The following is a 21,916-nucleotide window of genomic DNA, read 5'->3' on the forward strand; positions in this document are numbered from 1 at the left end:
ACTTTCTGCAACATCGCTGTGGAGCGGAAAGGAAAAAGAACCCATGTATAAGGGTACCTGAGTATTTGCTAGAACGTGCTTTAAATAGAGGATAATAAATTATTTTCTAGCCCCAACCTTGGGTTCTGTTCTGCACGCTCGCACGCACGCATACACACATGGACATTGAGGATCAAGCCAGGACCTCGCACGTGCTCAGCAAGCAATCTCTGCCACTGAGCTGAACCCCGTGAGGAGGGGTTGGCTTCTGGAAGTCTTTGAGGCACTGATGTGGTCCACCCCTCTCCAGATGTCCTGGTTTGCTGTGATGAACACCATGACCAAAAACAAGTTGGGGAGGAAAGGGTTTGTTTCAGCTTAGGGCTTACCGTCTATCGTGAAAGACAGTTGGGACAAGAACTAAAAGCACCAACCTGGAGGCAGGAACTGATGCAGAGGCCAGGGAGGAACACTGCTTACTGGTTTGCTCAACCTGCTTTCTTATACAATCCAGTACTGACTGCCCAGGAGTGGCACTGCCTGCAGTGAGCTGGGCCTTATACTGTGTCAATCATCAATCAAGAAAAAGTCTTCCAGACTCCCCTGCAGGGGATCTGTGGAAGTATTTCCTCAATTGAGGTTTCCTCTTCCCAGATGTCCCATCATGTATCTAGTCGACCAAAAATTAATCAAAACACCGGAATTTGCATTCAGTTGTCTCTATTTTGAGGAAAATGACACTTCTATAGGCCACCATGGAGTCGGGGTCTTGATTGCCTAGTCTATGGTATAAGGAAAAGTGTTATTGCCTCTGGGGAAATACTTACCTGGGCTCCGTTTGTAGCTCCGCCCATTACTAGTTGTTTTAATTCAGGCAGGTTGTCTCTCTGGATTTCAATGTCCATATCTGTAGAGATGTACCATCTGAGGAATAAGGGAGACACCATGAAATGATTAGCTCATTTTCTGGCACACCACACTCTGCGCATGCTAGAGTTTACAACATGGGGTCATGTGATAGACGCAGCTGAGATGCTTGTAAAATAAACAACCCAGATCTCCATGTGGGCTGAGTGAGATCAGCTCAGGGCAGAAAGTACTCACAAGAGCCAGCGCCTCTCACCCTGGTCCAGACTTCCTCTAAAGGTCCTCGCTGATTCATAGAGGGGCCCCCATGCTAAAGGCCACAACCTGAGCAGTCCACCTGGGAGTCATCCCCAGAAATGAAGATGAGAGAGCCATGTTGGGACGTAAAAGCCAAGGTTTTCTCCCAAAGATCTAAGGGATTCTAAAAGTTCTAGAAGAACAAATTCCATCCCTGAGATGGAGCATTTGGGAGGCAAAAGCAGGTAGATCACGGAGTTCAAAAATAGCCTGGTCCACGTAGCAAGTTCCAGGTCAGTCAGGGCTATAATGTGAAACCGTGTCTCAATAAGGATGATTCTGTTGCTGCTGCTGCTGCTGCTGCTGCTGCTGCTGCTGCTGCTGCTGCTGCTGCTGGGATGGTGGTGGTGGTGGGATGGTAGTGGCAATTTTGATGCAAAAGTTAAGTTCATTTTTTATTCACAGCTTAACTCCAATGCCACATGTGGATAGGGACGTTCACGTTTCACATGGCACAGACACAAGTCATTCTCATCTCCACAGAGAGTCCCTTTGGTTGCCTTCATGCTCGAAGCGCAGCAGTGGCTTGGACCCATGTGCAGAGAGGGCAGAAGGCTATGATGAGGGTTGGTAAACTTTAACCCCTTTTTCTTAGTCATGGTGTTTCTTCTCTGTTGGTTTGTATAGGAGAAGATACCAAGAAGGAGGAGGAAGCTGGAGAAGCAGATGGCTAAGCAAGAAGAATTGAAAAGACTCCATAAGGCTCAGGTCAGGAAGCAAATATGGGTGGGAGTCCCAGGGCATGGGTGGGAGTCCCAGGGCATGGGTGGGAATCGGGCATGGGTGGGAGTCCCAGGGTATGGGTGGGAGTCCCAGGGCATGGGTGGGAGTCCCAGGGCATGGGTGGGAGTCCCAGGGTATGGGTGGGAGTCCCAGGGCATGGGTGGGAGTCCCAGGGCATGGGTGGGAGTCCCAGGGCATGGGTGGGAAAGTCTTTCAGGAGTCATCCTTCACTGTAGAGATAGGTCCAAGACAAGCCTCCTCCCTTCTCTGAGAACCAGGCGTGTGACAATTCTGAAACTCCTGGCCCAATCCCCACTAGGGCTCTGGCATGAGGAGCCCATCCGAGTCACCTTTCCATCCACAGGTTTGCATCCTGCAAAGTGAGGCTAGCACATGGCCTTGGCTATCTTTGTGAGTTCCTATTCCCCAAAGCAGTGACCTCAGTTTGTCCTCAGTGAGGACAGAAGTCATTGCCAGCTCCTTGACCATCTCTGCTGAGCTGACAGCTGCTGGGCTCTGACTCCATCGCAGAATTAGTAGTTGAAAGCCTAAGTACCTGAAACTTCCTAACTTGATGATTTACTTCAAGCATTTCTGCCCACACTGTTCGGTCTATCACAGATGAATAAAATGAAGCAGGTGCTATAAACATTGTCCCTCTCTGCTAGGGACTCAGAGTCTGATCTGAGGGACAGAGGCCCATTAGCATATAAGGACTTAGAACAACCACACCTGTTAATCTATGCAACATTCTATTACTTTCACCACTGCGCCCCTTAGCCAGTTTTGTCTCCTCTGTGGCTGTCCTTTGCACATCCACAGATGTGCTCTGTGGCTCATCCTCCAGAGCTGGGAGCTTCAGCATCTCTGCCAAGTGAATCAGGGCAATAACAGCTCAGGTGACTGCCAGTGGCAGGCTCAGCCCCCCTCTTATGCCTTCACACCTACAGAACCCCCTCACGACATGTGCTCTTGGTCTTACAGGCCATCCAGAGACAACTAGAGGAGGTGGAAGAGCGGCAGAGGACGTCAGAGATCCAGGGTGTGAGGCTGGAGAAGGTGCTGAGAGGAGAAACAGGTAGAGCTGGCAGGTCCACCTCTGAGGGTATAGGTGTGGATCTAGAGTCTGAGAGCAGCACTGTACTTACATGGTGGGGCAGACCAGGGGCATGCATCACCTGCAGGGGAAAGTCAACGCAAACAAATGGCATGAAGTCTACTGCCTTATGCTTTCAAAAAAAAAGATTTCTTTTTATTTTATGTGTATTGGTGTTTTGCCCGCATGTTTGTCTGTGCACCATTGAGTGCAATGCCCACAGAGGCCAGAAGAGGACCTCTTCCCTGGAGCTGGAATTACAGATGGTTGTTAGGGACCATGTGGATCCTAGGAATTGAACTCTTGTCCTTTGGAAGAGCAGCAACTGCTCTTAAGTGATCAGTCAGTTCTCCAGTCCCATACGTCACACTTTATACATGAAACTGCTGGTTTGGTCTGAAATTCCCCCTGGGCATCCTCTGGTACTTTCTCTCTGCAAGAATGATCTTTGAAACTCAGAGGTTGTGAAAAATCCAGGAGGAATACTTGTTACGAAGTTCAAGCAATATGTGTTAGGAGGTAAAGCCCAGAGTTCAAACCCTGGTTTCTAAGGGAATGGCTCACTGGGTAAAGTGCTTGCTGTGCAAGCATGAGGACCTGGGTACAAGTCCCCAGCATCCATGTAAAAATCTGGACACAGCAGCACATATCTATAATACTAGTTCTGGTGAGGCTGAGGCAGGATGATCCCAGGAACTTGCTGGTCAACTAGTGTAGCTAAAATAATAACCTCCAGGTTCAATGAGAGATCTTGACTCAAAAAATGAAGTGGAAAATGAGCTAGGAAGAGACACATCAACTACTTCTGGCTTCCATATGCATGACCACCCAAGTACAGGAGCACCCACACACACACACACACACACACACACACACACACACACACACAATTTCTGATAAAAGCCCTGGGCCAGTTCCTACAGGGGAGCAGAAGCCAGAACACAATGTGTTCCTTTTCTTACTGGATCACACATAGATTTCCTTCTGCTGAGCCTGCGGTGGATCAACTGGAGCAGACTCCTTTTGCTACAACGATGACTGTTCATTACAGCTTGGATGGAGTCACTGATGTCTCTCAAGCCCCGCTTAGGAATTCTGGTGGAGTGAACTACCCTTGTTTGGTGTTTTGTATAATAATATTCCAAATCAAGGAAGCTCTAGTGTTCATCTTTAGGAGCCTCTTGTGGTAGAGAGGCGCCTGGAAGTGAAAAGAAGAAGCCAGCAGAGGGGGCGTGTCTGACGTGCTGTTACTAAAACACTGCTGATATGGGGCACAGTGGGAATCGTGACTTGCACATGTCCCAGAGCCTGTGCTGGGCCAGGGAGGTCACTCAGCTGGTAAAGTGCTTGTGGAGCAGGTGTGAAAACCTGAGTTTGGTCCCCAGAACTCACCAGGTGTGGTGGCTCACACTTACAATCTCAGACGGAGGCAAATGGAGACAATCAAATCCCTGGGACTCACTGACCAGCCAGCCCAGCTTAACTGTCCATTTCCAGGCTCAGAAACCAAGGTAGACAGCACCTGAGCACCTGAGGAATGAGGTCCTACACACACACACACACACACACACACACACACACACATACACACACACACACACACACACACACACACACACACACACACACACACACGGGGAGGCAAGGGGAAGGGGAAGAGAGATACATTGTTTCCCCTTGAATAAACATAAACTCTGTATTTAAATATGAAGACTGAGTAGCAAAGGGAGGTGACTCCGCTGGTACAGTGCTTGCCTAGGGCTCTTATTGAGGACTGGGATTTCATGCAAGCTGTTTTGGGTGGGCATTAGTCCTTAGAAAATGATTGACTCAACCTCTTAGATCCCTCACCAGAAAAATGAGCTAACCCTCAGAGTGCTGGGTCATTTTGAGAATTCAAGTGCCAGTGGCATCTGTCCAAGGCTTTCATACATATAGACAGCCAACAAACGCTACCCAATATTCTACAGAACATTCTTGTTCACACAAGATGCTTTAAAGGAAATACCCACCATCACTGTAATCTTTGCTGTCAGAAACTTTAAATTATAAGCAGCAAATGTTTAAAGCTTGTTCTGAACATCTCCTCCAGTCTCCAAAAGGGAAGCTATTTGGAGTCATACCTACAGAAACAAGATCAGCTTTTAATGCTGTCAAAGGTGAACCGGGCCAGCCAAAAGATGGATTCTGTTCATTCCCTTTCTATCCCCAGTAAACTAATTACCCCACTGGATGCCCTTGTGAAGGTGAAGGTGACAGATAGAAACCAACAAGGGGCTAGCGACAAAAAAAAAAAAAAAAAAAAAAAAAAAAAAAAAAAAGAGTCAGGTCAGAGAGACCAGCCTCAGAGGAAACCAAGAAGAAGTTTTGTAAACCAGGCCATCAAAAGAAGACTCACTAACTTACTGTTGGTACAATCAATGGTCATATTCCTCCGTGGCTCCATAATCTATGTAGTCCCTTGAAGAGATTGCCCTGCTACTCAGTGAATGACCGATGCTTTATTGGGTTAAGTTGTATTTGAGCTGGCCTCTGCTGCTCCCATCCAAGTGATTTAATGAGAATTATTTAATAGGTATTATTAGGATAATTAGACAATGATCACAGTTAGGCAATAATATTGAGCGATCAAGGTTATGAATAACCAAATTTAGAGGCAGGCCTGCAAACAAGGAGTAGGCTGCAGCAGTCAGGCGAGGCCCCTCTATAATGACTGGGCCATCCTGAAAGGGTCTTTTGTGCCCGGGAGTTATTCATCAGGCCCATTAAATTAGAGGACTGTGCAGGGGTACAGGGTTGGGGGGTGCAGGCCAAGGGCCCTGGCGTCTGAGTGAAATGAGCTCTTTATTGTCTTGACAACAATTTCGGCTTTCTTTTAATTTTTTTGTTCTCCAATAGTCAAAAACAAAATGCCCCACCCTATGCTGGGTCCCGCCACCCCACTCTGTTCAGGAAAAGGAAACAAAGTGAAGCAGAGGGCGAACCATCCACCCAGATGTCAAATCAAGACGCACAGGATGTCTGTGCGGGTGGTGGCTATCTTGGCAAAGGCAGCACAGAACACCTATGGTCCCCTGTGCCCAAGTCACACACACACACACACACACACACACACACACACACACACACACACACAGGGACCTGGATGCCCTGCATCCCACCACCTGTGAACAGTCAGACCTGACTTTGTCACCTACTTGGACTTGTCTGGGTTGAGACACTAGACAGTATTAAATGCTAGAATCACAGTATGCCCCTGCAAGAGACGACCATGAAAATCTAGATAGTCTGGTGGAGTCTGGGCTTTCTTTCTGGAAACAGGCAAAATCAAATGCAAAAGAAGTGGGGCCTCGAAGGATGAAAGGTTTATTCCCAGGGAGGTGGGTGAGCAAGGTCTGTCTCTCCTTACTTCAGCCAGCAGTTTCTCCTTCACAAGATTAGCAAAGACAATGAGATGCTGGAGGCTGCCAGCAGAGGGCAGCAGCACATACATTATGAATGATTCAATGGCCCTCCCAGCAAAGAAAAGTAATTTGTCTGCTACTCTGTGGTTTTCAGCTTTGCTGCTGAGGAACCCAAGAAATCCCAATGTCCTGCTTTATGTGCCAGTAAAGGATTCTGGAGAGAGCACAGGGATGAGTCAGGTGCATTCTGCAGTTTTTATTCTATCAAATTTTCCCATCTGTAAAATGGGACTAATAAACCCTCCTCCTAGACAGAGGAAAGAGGAAATGATAGGGGTGGCGCAGAGGGAAGATGAGGACCAGAGTTCAATCTCCACACTCTCATAAAATCCTTGATGTAGCAGCCCAATTCTGGTGCTGGGGAGGTAGAGACAAGAGGCTTTGGAGCTGGCTGACCAGTCGTTCATCCATGTTAGTGAGCTCCAAGTCCCAGTACACACACAGACACACACACACACAGACACACAGACACACAGACACACACAGACACACAGACACACAGAGAGAGAGAGAGACACAGAGAGAGAGACACACACACACACACAGAGAGAGAGAGAGAGAGAGAGAGAGAGAGATCACTTAAGCAAAGCACTTGATAAATGATCTTGTCGCTCCCTTCAAAAGGATGAATTCTTCTCTTTCCTTTTGAGTTTTTCTCCATCTTTATAAAACCCTGTCAGGTGGCCGTTCTTCTCATAGCTTGAGTCCATCTGTTTACCCATTCATTCACATTTATAACTAACTCCTCCAAATGAATTTAGGCTGATTTCCACATGCATATAACCCACAAATTTCACATGCTTATTCCTCTAGGAATCTTAAAGGAAGTCATGCTTAGTGCCTCAAGCCTGTAATCCTCTCAGGGGGCTGAGGCAGGAGGATGAGAAGTTCAAGGCCAGCCTAGGCCACATGGTAAACCTGTCTCACAAAGGAGGGAAAAGAGAAGGGGTAGGGGAAAGAAGAGGAATAATTTCAATGTAGCTTTTGAAATTTTTTATTATACCGATGTACTTATAAATTTCATGTACGTGGCTTCTTAGGATCAAGTTTGTCAGGCTTGGGGCAAGTGACATCTCACCAGCTGGCCTGCTGGGTTTTTTTTTTTAAAGATATGTGTGTGTGTGTGTGTGTGTGTGTGTGTGTGTGTGTGTGTGTGTGTACAGGTACCTGTTGAGGTCAAAAGAGAGAATTAGATTTGCTGGGGCTGAAGTCATAGGCATTGTGAGTTTTCGGTCCTCAAACAGCAACCTACCTACCTAGCGAACTCTCCAGCGCCCAGTGTAGAATCTTATTATCACTCCCAGCACAACAGCAACTGACTGAAACAGACCAACAAAGAAGACAAGTCTGGTGTGGAGAGCTGCCTGTTTGACAGCCCGCCATCATTTGCGAATGGGGTCTGGGGAGCAGATGTCCTTTAGATAATCTCTGTGAGTCTCTGAATGGAAAAGCAGCGAGTCCAACAGTGCACTCCTTGCCAGCCATCCCACGTGGCCAATCGCTCTGCTTCCAGGGAGCAGATCAAGGGAGGAATGAGATCTCCACGACTGCCCAGTACAGGTGCAGCCAAAGGTAATGTTAACCCTGTCTCCAAATAGAATATTGTCAGAAAAGAACCGGACCCTTAAAGAGGCTTTTCAGGAGTCACTCGAATCCAAAATTACCAAAGCAAGGAGAGAGTTTGGCCTGATTTTCCCCAAATCTATAGAAGCCGTTGCTGAAGCCCAATGCTTGTTCTTTACACTGCAAACAGCAGGAGCAGCACGGTGGCACAAGAGGCCCGTCCCCAGGCCCCAGAGTGTGACACAGTACAGTCCAATAACTCACCAAAGCTAGTGCCACAGCTAGGGAGCCCAGGATAAAGAGCACAGCAGCCGTTACATCAAGCAGTAAAAGAGTGGGTTTACAGTCAGTGCAGTGAGAGCTTCTGACCTGTGCACCATCCTCCTCTTGTAAAGTCACAGGAGAGGCCCAGGCTTAAGATGATTAAACCTTGTGCTTTGCCCACTTGGCAAAGACACACACACACACACACACACACACACACACACACACACGCTGACACTGCACAGAAGACAGTCTCATTCGCAAATGTCAGTAACCACGTGTTACATGTCCTCTCTGTTCCCAGCTTCAGTGGCTACCCTGAAGACACAGATGTATCAGGTTTAATGGCCCATGGTCCACAGGAGTCCAAGGACAGCTAGAAATGCAGCCCAGCACGAATCATAAACTTACACTTCGAGGTTGTTTGTTTGTTTGTTGGGTCTCTCACGTGTGTAGTTGTCTGGTGTAAACTTTGTAAATAGCAACATCCTGTCACAATGTCAAGAGGCTGGTCACTGACCTCTTTGAGGGCTGTGTTGAGAGGCTAGAGATAATCTTCTGAAGTTGACTGTTCAAAATAAAACCAGTAAGTACAGGAGAAATGATCAGGCCAGACAACGATACGACAGAGGTTCAAAAGATAAAATAATTCAACAAACATGAATCCAACTGATTGAAAAGTGAGACAATCAAGTGTGGTTTTTTTATAACCACAAAGCTAAAAATTAAGTGAGGAAAACCTCATGATGTTTTCAATATATAAGCAAAGATCATCTGTAAAACCTTAATACCCATGGCCAAGTGAGCTGGCTCGGGGGTTTAATAGACTTGCCACCAAGTTTTGTTCTGACAATCTGAGTTTTGTTCCCAGGACCCTCATGGTGGAAGGAGAAAACTGACTTCCTCATGGTATCTTCTGATCCTCACAATAATAAATAAATAAATGTAAAAATGTTAATATCTACTTAGGATTAAAAAAAAAAAAAGAAGTCTTTAAGCAATAGAGCTTAGTCCCCAAACCCTACAACAAACACCTGTGGGGCATCATTGCAATATGCAAGGAGCTGTGGGGGACAGCTATACTCTAAGCTCTGGGGCCTGAGGCCAAGAGAGACTTCTGTAAAGCCATCCCCTGTGAACTGAGCCAAGAGCTCATGAGAAGTCAGAGGACGCGGGTTGACATGTAACGCAATTAGCAAAGCACTTGCCTACCATGTATAAACAAAAACCAGGGTATAAAAGGCAGGACGGAAACCACAGGCCATCTGAGGAAGATGCCCCACACAGTGCGTGGAGGGTTCTGCCACAGTCACTCTAATGCCAGCAAGCATCAGTGAGTACATCCACAGTATTACCAAAACTGCAGTGAATGTAAATTAGGACAGATCCTAAGGAAGAAAAACAAACAAACAAACAAAACAAAGCAACAACAAAACAGAACTGGACTTGGAGAAACCACATGCCCATCCACACTCAGGGGAATGGCAGTACCTGGAGAGGAAAATACACACAAAACAGCATGGCTTTAAACAGATGGTGCATATTTTTTGTTATTTTTGCATTCAGAAAGCAAACAACTGAATACTGTGTGCATACTCACCCAGGTAAGCAAAGACTAGGGTACACCAGGCTTGGTCACTTGAATTTGATTGGAGGGTCACTGTATTTCAGTGGAGACTGACATAATTTGCTTTGTGGTTTTGAGAGCACTCTTGGGCAAAACTAGCTCAATATAAATGACAACTAAGAAATTGGCTTGTGTAAACCTTTAGTTTGCTTGACTGATTGGTTGGTTGGTTTTTTTCAGACAAAAATCTCATATAGCCCAGGCTGGCTTTGAACCTGTGATCCTCTTGCTTCCGTCTCCCAAGTGCTGGGAGGCCAGCATGCCCAGACAAAGTGTTGATTTCACTATGGCAAGTGGAATGGTTCTACTGTGTCTAAGAAGAACCATGACAAGAGTTCAGGGGCAAAAAAGCTTGACCCAAGCAGGGGATAAGAGGAAGAGTTAGACAACTGAACTGTCCTAGTCATGGCCAGAAGCCATCTTGCCTTCTGGTCATAGCCCTCTAGCTGGAGCCTGGTCAGGAGTCACTGCTCTGTGGAGGAAGGGCTTTGGCTGTGACAGCTGAAGCCACTGGAATAATGGTAGACATGGGAAAGCAAAGAACCTGGACAGGCACCATACATTCACCTCTTTGTAGATGGTCCCTGCCACTGTGGGCTTTTCCATTGTATGAGTGAGGAGTCGGGGGGGCGGGGGTGTCAGTAAGGGGCTGCTGCTGCTGCTGCTGCTGCTGCTGCTGCTGCTGCTGCTGGTTTCAAGTTGTTAGAAGACAGTTTTGTGTTCTGTTTTGTTTTAAAGATGAATAGAAACTAACCCTTATGAAGCTGTCCACCTAGACACAGGGAGACGGACTGAGGAGTATTTAGTTCACTAAAGTGTTGTTATGTCAGAGCCCTGTGCTCAGCCTTTCTCAGGCATCATCTCCTTTAGCATCCCTAACCAACACACGAGGTGACCTGAAGAAGATCACAAGCCGGATTGACCCGGAAGTCCATGCCCTTTCCATTCTATTATACCCACAGTGGGAATACGCTCTAAGCTTCACGGGACCCACAAGGGCAGAATGTGATAGGGGACAATCGGTAAGTGGAAACTGTGGGATGAACACTTCAGTGCACTATTAGAATTAAGAAAGCCAGATCTCCCTGTATCTGACACTTTGAGAAAGCAGGTTTCCCGGGATCTTAGTTACTCTCCTGTGATCAAATACCGTGACAAAATGAACATAAGCATTTATAGTTTCAGAGGGATTGAGTGCATCACGTCGGGGAAAGTACATGTGTTGAAAAGGAGTGACAGCAAAGAGGTGAAGGCAGGGTGGCTGGTCACATCAGATCTGCATTCAGGAAGCAGAGAGTAAACAGGAAGTGGAGTCAGGCTATAAAGCCTCACGGCCTGCCCCCAGTGACCGGCCTCCTCCAGCCAGCCTTGACCTCCAAAAGGTTCTACAACCTCTCAAAACATCTAGAGGCCATGTGTTCAGCTACATGAGCCTCTGAGGGACATTTTATGTTCCAACCATAACACCTGTAAACCTTTATGAGAAGCTGTACCTACAAATTTCCCCCAAAGAGATTTTGTCTACTAAAGAGCAGAAGGCTTTAAAAAAAAAAAAACTGAACCAAAGCCAACAAGATCACCAACTAGTCTGCTGATAAAGGAAAATTAAGTGACTCAGTTCATCTTGTGTTTGCTCCACCCGTGTCAGGGGAAGTTGCTGTGACATCGACGAAATGTCTCCACCACGACAAGAGTTTCAGAAGGGCACATACATGGAAGCAGGGACATAGGGACAAATCATCCAGGATACAAATCTAACTAGATTGGGTGGGTCTGGGTAGCAGAGCGACTGAATTTGAAAAACAAAACGGAAAGATTCTCTGCAAACAGTAAAATAGTACTGTAAAGCTGTTTCTTTTGGATTGGGGACAAGGAAGGGGAAGCCCAGGGCTGGCGGCAGATGGCATCGTGTTAGACGATAAGGAGGAACAGCATTTCCAACTCGCAGCTTTTCTGTTTTCTCTATCGTGGAAAATGGTTCTTAATATAAAAACATTAAACAAACATCTAGAAGAAATTGACTCTGGATAGATGATAAGATGGAAAAGCTGTGAATTTAGATTCTTTTTTAAAGAATTTACTATTTTTAAATTGTGTATGCACCTGTGTGTGTGTGTGTGTGTATGTGTGTGTGTGTGTGTGTGTATGTGTGTGTAGAGGTGCCCCACAGAAGAAAGGTTAAGAGTATGTACTACTCTTGCAGAAGACAGGAGTTCCTTTCCTGTCTTCACTACTAAAACTAAAACTAAAACTCCAACAGCAGGGCATTCAAGCCCCTCTTCAAGACCCCTAGGGCACCCACACTCATATGTACTCAACCAGGCAGAGATGGCTTTTATAAAAGAAACTTGTCAGTTGGGTAAAGTACTCAAAAGATTTCCCTATAACCGAAAAACAAACAGGGTGGTATTTAATTTCTTTTAGTTAGTTAATTGGTTAGTTGCTAATTTTCTGAGACAGGGTCTTGCTAAATAGCCCAGATGAGCCTGGAACTTACTGTGTTGGCTTTGAACTCACAGCAATCTTCCTTCCTCAGCCTTCCATGTGCTGAGATATCAGGTGTCCCTCTCCATACTCAGCTTAGCTAGGTGGTATTTAAATCGATGCATACGAAGTCTTGAACCAAGTTTAAGAAAGGGTTTACAACAGAAAACAAGGAGCTCCCGTCCACCATCACTACTGTGGAAAGATCGAGTTCCTTTGAGAGTGAATATGAACTTCGGTGACCAGGGCTTTTAAAAAACATGTGTATAACGCTGGATCACAGAACAAAGGTGAGAGAGTCTCCCCACCTCTATATTTCCAGAAGGTTATGGTACCATGAAAGGCAGCCTGGTTCCTGGTTGAGCTAAGGCTAGAAACCCTGGTGACACTGAAGAGACAGTAGGCATTTCACCTGACTCCCCGATACCCTTGTCACTAGCTCCAGCCCTCCATAGATTTGTGGCCATCAGTCACGTAAGTGCAACGCCCCAAGCCCCTCCACACGTAGAGGATGTGACCACAAGTCACGTAGGCTCAAGACAGAGCCCCATTCTAACGAGGTACCTAAAGGACTGGAGGCTTAGCCAATAAGCTTTCCCTCCCAGACACTCCTCCCTGCAAAAGATATTTAATCTCAGACCCACCCTGAGAAGTGGGGTATGGTTTTACTCATCCACTTTCCACCATGACAATAAACATCTTAAAACCATAGACTGATTCTTTATATCGGGATCTGCCCTGGGGGAGCCATGGAAAAGGCCTTGGCCTACAGAGCTGCCTTCTAATCTCCAGTAGAAGGCCTCCCTGCTCTCCCAGCCATGGCCGCCACCACCACCAAGCCTTCAGCCTACACTCATCAAGCCAGAGACTTTCCCCATGCGACCAGCAGAAGTTTCCCACTCTTTTCCCCCGCCTGGATCTTGCCCTCTGGCCTCCACTTCATTCTCAATTCTTCTACCCCAGCCTCACCACAGGGCTGGGGATCCCCCCCAAGTCAGCTCCAGCAGTCCCTCGCCTCAGACCATACTTCACCATCCCTGGAGCGGTGTCCCAGGGCTGCCCTACAGCCTGACACCCACCCAGGGACAGCGTAGCACAGTCAAACTTCTCACCTGGCTCCCCAGTGGCCATGCCCTGTGGTGGAGCAGACGCAGGACCCCCACCTAACCCTACAGAAGGTTGCTTTGCTGTGATTTGAGTTGATCTGGTCACAAAGATTAACGGACAGTATTATTATTCAGTAGATACACAGAACTTTCTCTCGAATGTCTTGAGATAGCTAATATAATAATCACTCAACCCCTGACTTTGGTATAAGCCAAATCAATAGAATACTTTTGCAGATCTTGAATCAGGGGTTGGAGAGAGGTCTCGGTAACTAAAAGCACTGGCTACTCTTCCAGAGAACCCAAGTTTGACCCCTGATACCACACAGAAACTCACAAGTGTCTGTAACTCCAGTTCCAGAGGATCTGTGAGCCTCCTCTGGCCTTTGTGGGCACCAGGCATGCCCATTGTACCCCATTATGCATCTGTTCAATGAAGGGGAGTATCTATGCTGTACTAATATAGGACTACAAATCTATCTCTTGTGGGATTCAATCCTAATTGTATTTTTTTCATCATTTGGCTTTTCTTGGGGGGGGGGATCAAAATGCCAATCACCAGCCTTTGATCAAAAGTGGTGTGAGCATCCCTGGCCTGGGAAGGGACCACACACCACCTGGGCATGTGTTATGAGTTTGGTTTGCAGAGGGGTGAAGAGGATGAGCAAAGGTCACAGCAGGCAGCTAGGGCTTCTCTGACGCAGAATCACACATCAGTTTCATGGACACACAAGGAGGCAGGAGATAAGTCCTTTGTAGTAAGAACATTAGTCATCACGGGCATGCAACTTTGGAATTGAAGTAGTCGTGCCCTCCATGCCCAGAAGGACTCCCCCAGAGCAGGCACAGGTGGGTTTCATTTTATGCCCATAACCTTGAGGCATCCACAGGGTGCCAGGAACTGCTTCCCTGCTGAGCCCTGCTTGCCATAAACATGGCCCGCTAAAGTGGCTCGGAAGCAGTTTGATCATGGGGCGAGAAATGCCAATCTAACCCATTTGCCATTGATTTCTTAAGCAGATTCAGGGACACAGGACGAAGCCCAGCTTTTGCAGGAATGGTTTAAGCTGGTTCTGGAGAAGAATAAATTAATGCGATATGAGTCGGAGCTACTGATCATGTAAGTAAGGCAACACAGATAACAGGGAGTGCTAACAGCCTGGTAGCAGGAGCGGGTGGCTCACCGTCCTTGGCTGGAGTCCCAGGGTTTTTCTTCTTTGTGCATACAGAACAGTGATTGAGGCAAATTGGTATTTTGTGTCTTGCATATCATGCTGGCATTAGTGGAAAGACTCTTTAGTTGTCTGCTCTCTCTGCAGAGTTCAGTGGCTAAAATAGATTTCAGAAGCAGGTCAGGAACTAGAAGGCAGCCAGTCCATTCTTGTGCCCCAGTCTCTCTCTCTCTCTCTCTCTCTCTCTCTCTCTCTCTCTCTCTCTCTCTCTCTCTCATATTCTCATACACACACACGTACACACACACACACACACACACACGCACACACACACACCATCAGTGGGGAATCTGCACTTGGCCCCTCTGTGTGAACCAAGGGGAATCTGCCTGACCACTTCCTGATTTTGACAAAAGAAGGGTTGAACCCTGGCTGTCTTCCATCTGTCTGTGTGTCTTCTTGTAGAAAGGGCTGGTGACCTAGTCAGATGGTCGGAAAGAAGATCGTGACTCATCACACAGTTCTGCACCAGAAAACGGGCACTATATCTACTATCATTCTGGAGAAAGAGAAAATAGCATTAGGTATAAGCCACTAAGCTCTAGAATTACGCTGGGTGTTTTCATTTTTACTCTGCCCCTGAAAGGTCATCTGGGGACTTCAGAGATGGTCACTCTTCCCTGTCTGCATTCTGAACCAGGTGAGAAGTAGGCAAGCCATTCAAATATTACATTCATTATTAATAGTGATTAATGGCTGAGGATAAGACCCTAGGCAGGCTGACTAACTAGTTTCTTAGTTACTATCAAGTATGTGAGTCACAGCAATAGGAATGCCATCCCTTAGTCTGGGAGTGAGAAGTCCACATGAAGGTGGTGAGGGAGCCTCATTCTCCCAGATGCTCTCACAGAGACTCCTTCTTTCCTCTTCATCTTGTGGCTCTGGCCATTCCTTGGTGATGGCTCTGTCACTATAGCATCTTATGTCTCCACCCAGCCTTCTCTGTGTACCTGTGTCTCTTCCATGTCTCTCTTAGAAAGTCTTCTCTCATTGGGCTTTCAGTTCAATAAGATAATCCAAACGTGACCATCTTGAGGTCCCTAACCTTGTCGGCTAAGACCGCCTTTTAAGAAACATCACATTCACCACTTTCAGGGCTCCGGATGTGGACATGCCTTTCCTATTCAACCCATTGCAGTAGCCAAGTCTCAGAATTGGTTATGTTTACCTAATGAAAGAAGGAAGTGGACCCATTTAATCCTTAGGGGAAAGGCTTTCTCCTAGACCTTGGTCTCAAGGGTCGGGGATTGGGGGAGTGATATCCCCAGAGGCTATTTAACAGTGACCAGGAAGATGTGTTTGGTTGTCACATGTGAGGCTCTGACTGATAAACTAAGGAATAGAAGCCAAGGATGTTAAGCTTTCTCCCTGTGATACACAGGGCAGCCCCTCCTCCCACCACACAAGGAACCAGCAGCCTAAAGGATTAATGGTGTCAGCACTATGAAATCTTACCAAGGTCCAAGGCAAAGCCCAAGCACGAGAACACATGCTTGCTGAAGATAGGCTGATCCTGGGAGAGAAGGGAAAAGCGAGGTGAACGTGCCTCATCCTGAGAGTTGGGACGGGTTAGAGGAGGAGGCCAGAGTTACACTCACTACTCCACATCCACATGGAAGGGAAAGCCAGGCCTGGGGAAAGGGGCTCCTCTGTAGCGGCCATTTGCCTCTAGACTACTGTCCAGCTGATGAATATAATAAGCCTCAGAGGAATTGAGAAGCGTGTCCATATCTGCCTGACCACAGAGTCCTTATATGTGCCATATAGGCTGCATTGGGGCTAGGTCTGCATTATAAAATCCTCCCAAGAGATCATCAAGAACATCTCCTCTTTATAGCAGGAATGCATCTGTGTTTTATAGAAACAGGCCATAGCCAGGCATGGAGATGCAAGTCTAGAATCGAAGCACTTTGGAGATTGGGGGAGCTGCAGAGAAGTGAACACAAGGTGTGATAGCAAAAAGAAAGCCCATTAAGGGTTCCATGACAGAGACAAGAGTCTGGCTTGGGGAGGAGGCGGGTAGCTATGGCTGCAAGCCAGAGCCAGCAGTTCCCCTAGAGAATATACCAGCCAAGGGAAGTACTTCTCCTCCATAAGAAGTCAATAGGACAACCAGGGTATGTGCACTGGACAGAGGCATATTGGAGGATAGGTTTGGTTGGAGAATGACCTGTATGAACAAGGAGAGATGTCTTAGATTGACGTGTCCAGTCAGACTCCTTGGGATACGAAGTTAGAACAGAATGAGTGGTCCGTGGGATTCCTTGAAGATGACACCTGTGAAGGGTAAAGAACAGGAGATGGGTAGAGGTAGAGTCTTGGGCCCCTACCCCAGTTCTGATATTTTATTTAAAAAAAAAAAGCACAGAGGAGGAGGAAGGAGACTTGGGCAGGAGGAGTAATGTAGCACTGGGTCTCAGCCAAGGCACAGGAACATTAGAGTGGAGACAACCCATCAGAGAGCTGGCAACCATGCCAGCTCTCACATCTCTATGATGCTCAGCCATTGGCTGTGAGCCACCCAGGAACAACAGGGCTGCTTCTATAGTGGCCTCCATGTCACTAAGCTTCCCACAGAGAATTCTCCCTGCCATCTGAACTGCCATCATCTCTGAGCTCCTACAGAGGTCCCAGAGATGGTCAGTGTCAGTAATAAGGCAGAACTTTAGTCCAAACAGAAGTAAAAGTGGTATCAGGGCTGGAGATGTAGCTTAGCTGGTAGAGTACTTGCCTAGCATGCACCAAGCCCTGGGTTCAACCCCCAGCACTGCAGGTGTAATGGCACAAGTACCAGCATTGTGTGTTAGAATAAAGGTGTGTGTATGGGGGGGGGGTTGTCAGGAAGAGCAGAAGTTCAAGGTCATTCTTGGTGACAGCAAATCTGAGGCTAGCCTGCACTACATGAAGCCCTATCTCAAAAACAAAGAAGCAAAATAAGAAAACGAATGGCAACAAGAGGGAAGAGAAAATCCCAACAGGATGAATGGAGGGAGCCATTCCTGATCCTTGGCCTCATTTTGGCCCAGGAGCAGTGGCCCTAGCCCCCTCTTCTCCCTCACCATCTAGTTTCTGTGAGGGAGCTGTGCCTGTCAAGATCTTGGGGGACACTCGGTGCTTCTCCTCTCAACCCTTTTCTTTCCCTAGTCTTGAGGATCATGTGACCCAAACTATCACCTCTTGACATTACCACATCTATCTAGGTCCTCATTTCTCTGATGACGTCCAGAGTGGCCTTGGGAGTCCCCCCCCCCAACAATGCATGGGCCAGCATCTGGTGATCAGCATAGCAGGAAATGACCGGAGCATCTCCAGGCTCCAAAGTCAAGTCCCCAGCTGACCTTCCAAGAGAACTCAGCTCCATTCTGTGCTCTGCTATTCCCCATAGAGTCAAATCCTAAAGAACAGTTTGATGGCCTTCAACCTCTCTCTAGTTGCCTCATCATCTCTCAAAACCAGCACATTTCAGCCATCTTTCTGGACACCTCTGGTGGTCCCAACGGTAGCAGGACCTTCTGTTTAGACACACTGAAAGATGCCAATTTTAATGGGAGAAAAGACTGTGCTGGTCACTGTCGACGGGTACCTCCATTCGTGTTTCCACACAGCCCCCTGTTAATGGCTGGAACATTCTCTTGTACACAGGGCCCAAGAACTAGAACTAGAAGATCATCAGAGCAGACTGGAGCAGAAACTACGACAGAAAATGCTCAAGGATGGTGAGTATGGGGTACGTTTGGGGTCCCTGCTGAAGACACACACACCTCACAAGGGAGCAAGTCATGCTATAGATAGGAGTGAAGAACCCATCCCACCTTGCACAGCCACCAGCCTGAGAACCAGGGGTAGACGCAAAGCCAGCCTGATCCTTGTCCACCCTGAGGGCCCAGCAGTTGCCATCACTCACTTGTGAGGGTCACATTTCCTTCATCCCATGTGTTGATAGGAACAAAGCAATTTAATTCTTAAGTTTATTTTTATTAAGGCTGAGTCTTGCATATCCCGAGCTGGCCTTCTTGCCTCTATATATTTATTACCTTTCTCATGGCTGTGACCAAATGCCTGAAGAAGGTTCTTCTGTCTCACAGTTTGAGGGGATACAGTCCATCATGGCCGGAAGGCATGGTGGCTGCGTCTGTGGTGGGAGGAACATCAGCACACATCTACTTTTAGCAGACTAAGGAAACAGAGATCTGACAAGAAGCAGGGCAGAGTTGTAAACCTCACCTCTCCTGACAGTGACCCAGCATCTCGTTAAGGCCCTGCGTCCCGAAAGACCAGAAAACCTTCCAGAGCAATGCTCCTAGGTAGGGATCAAATATTGAACTGCATGAGCCTGTGAGAGAAATTCTCATATTAAAACCACACAGCTCAGCCTCCCGTCTGCTGGGGTTCCAGGCATGCACCACCATGCCCAGCAAGCCCAGTATCTGTGCATTTACTTAGTTAACCCTTCAGTTAGCAAACATTTATTGAGAAGGCAGTGCAGGTGGGCACATGGCACAGGCCAGCCCTTCCTCACTGAGTGTTTGTGAGCTCGGTAGGAAGCTCAGTCATCACAGTTCAGGATGACTAAAAAGTTGTTGAGGGTAACAGAGGGAGTCAGGCTTGGCTCTGTTAGACACTAGAAATGGCAGTAAGAGTATTCCCTGCTGTGATGGGCTGGGACTGTGACGGGGAGTTGTGTCTGAGACAGCTGTCCCACCAGAGCTTTATGAATTCATTGACTCCAGCCAGAAGAGCAGTCAGTCACTCTGGTGTGCCTGTGAGTTTGTGGGCCAGGTCTATGATATTCATTCTCTCTCTCTCTCTCTCTCTCTCTCTCTCTCTCTCTCTCTCTCCCTCCCTCCCTCCCTCCCTCCTTCCCTCCCTCCCTCCCTCCCTCCATCCTTCCCTCCCTCCCTCCCCCTGCCCCATTTTGGTTTTTGGAGACAGGGTTTCTCTGTGCAGCCCTGGCTGTCCTGAACTCACTCTGTAGAACAGGCTGGCCTTGAACTTGGAGATCCACATACTTCTGCCCCCTGAGAGCTGGGATTTAAAGGTGTGCACACCCACTGCCCTGCTGATAATGACTCCCTTACCCTGACATCTTTCATGTCTAGCGGAGCAAGGATAGTTCTAGATCTCACAAAACCAGCCTTACCCCAGCCTTACTGGGGTGCTAGGCTCTGGACATGCCCATTGCATATCAGACATCTTCATTCTGGGTTAAGTATTTTATTCCCAGTTTAAGATTTGAAAACCAAGTCTCGGTGAACAGAAATAATGAACTCAAGGTAAAGGTTGGGCTCTGATTTAACAGGAGACCACAAAATCATCTCCCACTCATGGAAGTGATTTACAGCCCCTCCCCTCCAAATTCAAAGTCTCTCTCTGTAGCTAAGGCTGTCCTTAAACTGCAGCCCTCCTCAGCCTCCCGACTGAGGCTACAGGAATGCACCACCAAACCCAGCTCAGACTATTTCTTTCTTTTTAAAAAGAAATACATTTTTATTTATTTACGCAGAGGGGTGGGAACACGTGTGTCACAGCACATACATGGAATTCAGAGGACAATTTGTGGGAGTCATTTCCCTCCTTCCACTATGTGGGGCCTTGAATTCAAGCCATTAGGCTTGGTAGCAAGCATCTTTATCTACTGAGCCACTTCTACTTCTAAAAAACCTACAAGGCCACACCTTATAGCCCTATTAGGAAAGGCATACGAGCTAGCCATAGTGGTGCATGCTGTAATCCCAGCAGCAAAGAACAAGAGAGACCTTGCTTAGAACATGGTGGAAGGTGAGAGCCAACTCCTGCAAGTTGTCCTTAGACCTCCATATGCACGTCATAGTAGTGCATGCCTGTAATCCCAGTTCATTGGAGGGAGAAGCAGGACAGTCAAGAGTTCAAGACCAGTCTTTGCTATCTGCCAAGTTTGAGGCCAGCCTGGGTTACAGGAGATTGTGCACACACATGCACACATACACACATATGTGGGATGTTTAAAACAAAGCAAAAGGTACAATGTATCATTATATACAAAGGACAGAAGTGTTGGCATAGGCAATTGCTCTCACTGCCCCTGATGGCAGTCTGATTCGCTGTGGCTCAGATGTGCTTAGGGAAAAAAACATTCTTCTGTTCAGTTTTTTTCCTTGGAAGGGAGGAAGGTTGAAGCTTGACAAGGTGTGGCTTGTTAATCTTTCTCTCAAGTGCCTGCTCCCTACACACACACATACACACACACACACACACACACACACACACACACACAAGGTGAAATCTGACCTGACTCCCACACAAAGCACCTACTTTTCTCTGTGACTTTTTGAGAAGCTCCTTGGTGTTAGATTCACTTCCTTGTAATCACAGGACACAACAAACCCAGAACCATTGTGAACTCCTACGCTAAGAACTCCCTTGGCCCCAATCTTATCCGAGCATTGATTTTTTTTTCTTCTTTTCTTTAGAGGGCCAGAAAGATGAGAATGATCTAAAGGAGGAGCAAGAAATATTCGAGGAGATGATGCAGGTGATTGAGCAAAGAAACAAGCTTGTGGATTCCCTAGAGGAACAGCGCATCAAAGAAAGAACCCAGGATCAACACTTTGAAAACTTTGTTCTCTCCAGAGGCTGTCAGCTCAGCAGGACTTGAGGTGCCCTTCCCTGCTGAAGCCAGAAAGCCAAGAACACAACGAGTTCCCACCCAAGCACTGAATTTAGACCCCACTACTTAAGAAATAATAAAGATAATAATAACGCCTCTCATATGAGCATATGGTGGTTCACATCTGAGAAAAACTGAGGCAGGAGGAATGCTGTGAGTTCCAGGATAGTCTTGGTTATACAAAGAGACCCTGTTTCAAAAAGCAAACATCCCTTTTATGCCTTAGACCTGTTGTAGATCCCCAATTTTTTTCCCCAAAGACTATAATGGAGCCATGAGAAGGCCCTCAAACTTGCCAGTCCCTGAGAGTCAGTCCTGATAGTGGAGGTGTTCTAGGCAGACACGAGCATTGTCTTCTCCCCGGAAAATCGTTTTCTTTGTTCATTGAGTTACATGTTTTAAGACTTTTAAGAAATGCCTTTTCATTAATACTACCATATTTGTCTTTTTTGCATGGCTGACCAGCTTCCAAATGTCAGGGCACAGCAGCGGCAGTTTAAAGATTAGCTTAATATTTAAATTGTGTTTCCAGAGAAAGCAGAGAAACCCTGAGATTACTGATTAAATA

The 21,916-nt window shown here is 47.0% G+C and overlaps 1 protein-coding gene across 14 annotated transcripts in view; it reads left to right on the forward strand.

Moving 5' to 3' along the window:
* Mical2 (microtubule associated monooxygenase, calponin and LIM domain containing 2) overlaps window positions 1–21,449 on the forward strand; it is a 184,717-nt gene extending 163,268 nt beyond the window's left edge. For 10 of the 14 annotated variants that reach the window (XM_063269404.1, XM_063269413.1, XM_063269416.1 and 7 more), the window contains 5 exons: window positions 1,771–1,851; window positions 2,851–2,944; window positions 14,488–14,590; window positions 18,345–18,418; window positions 21,152–21,449. In XM_063269404.1, coding sequence (XP_063125474.1) covers window positions 1,771–1,851; window positions 2,851–2,944; window positions 14,488–14,590; window positions 18,345–18,418; window positions 21,152–21,336 — 537 coding nt within the window. In that variant the 3' untranslated portion in view covers window positions 21,337–21,449. The remainder of the gene's footprint in view (window positions 1–1,770; window positions 1,852–2,850; window positions 2,945–14,487; window positions 14,591–18,344; window positions 18,419–21,151) is intronic. The other 4 variants (XM_063269396.1, XM_063269455.1, NM_001395865.1 and 1 more) reach the window with 1 other exon arrangement.
* Window positions 21,450–21,916: the final 467 nt, after the last annotated feature.

This window comes from Rattus norvegicus, chromosome 1 (genome assembly GCF_036323735.1).
Source record: "Rattus norvegicus strain BN/NHsdMcwi chromosome 1, GRCr8, whole genome shotgun sequence".
NCBI classification, from domain to species: Eukaryota; Metazoa; Chordata; class Mammalia; order Rodentia; family Muridae; genus Rattus; species Rattus norvegicus.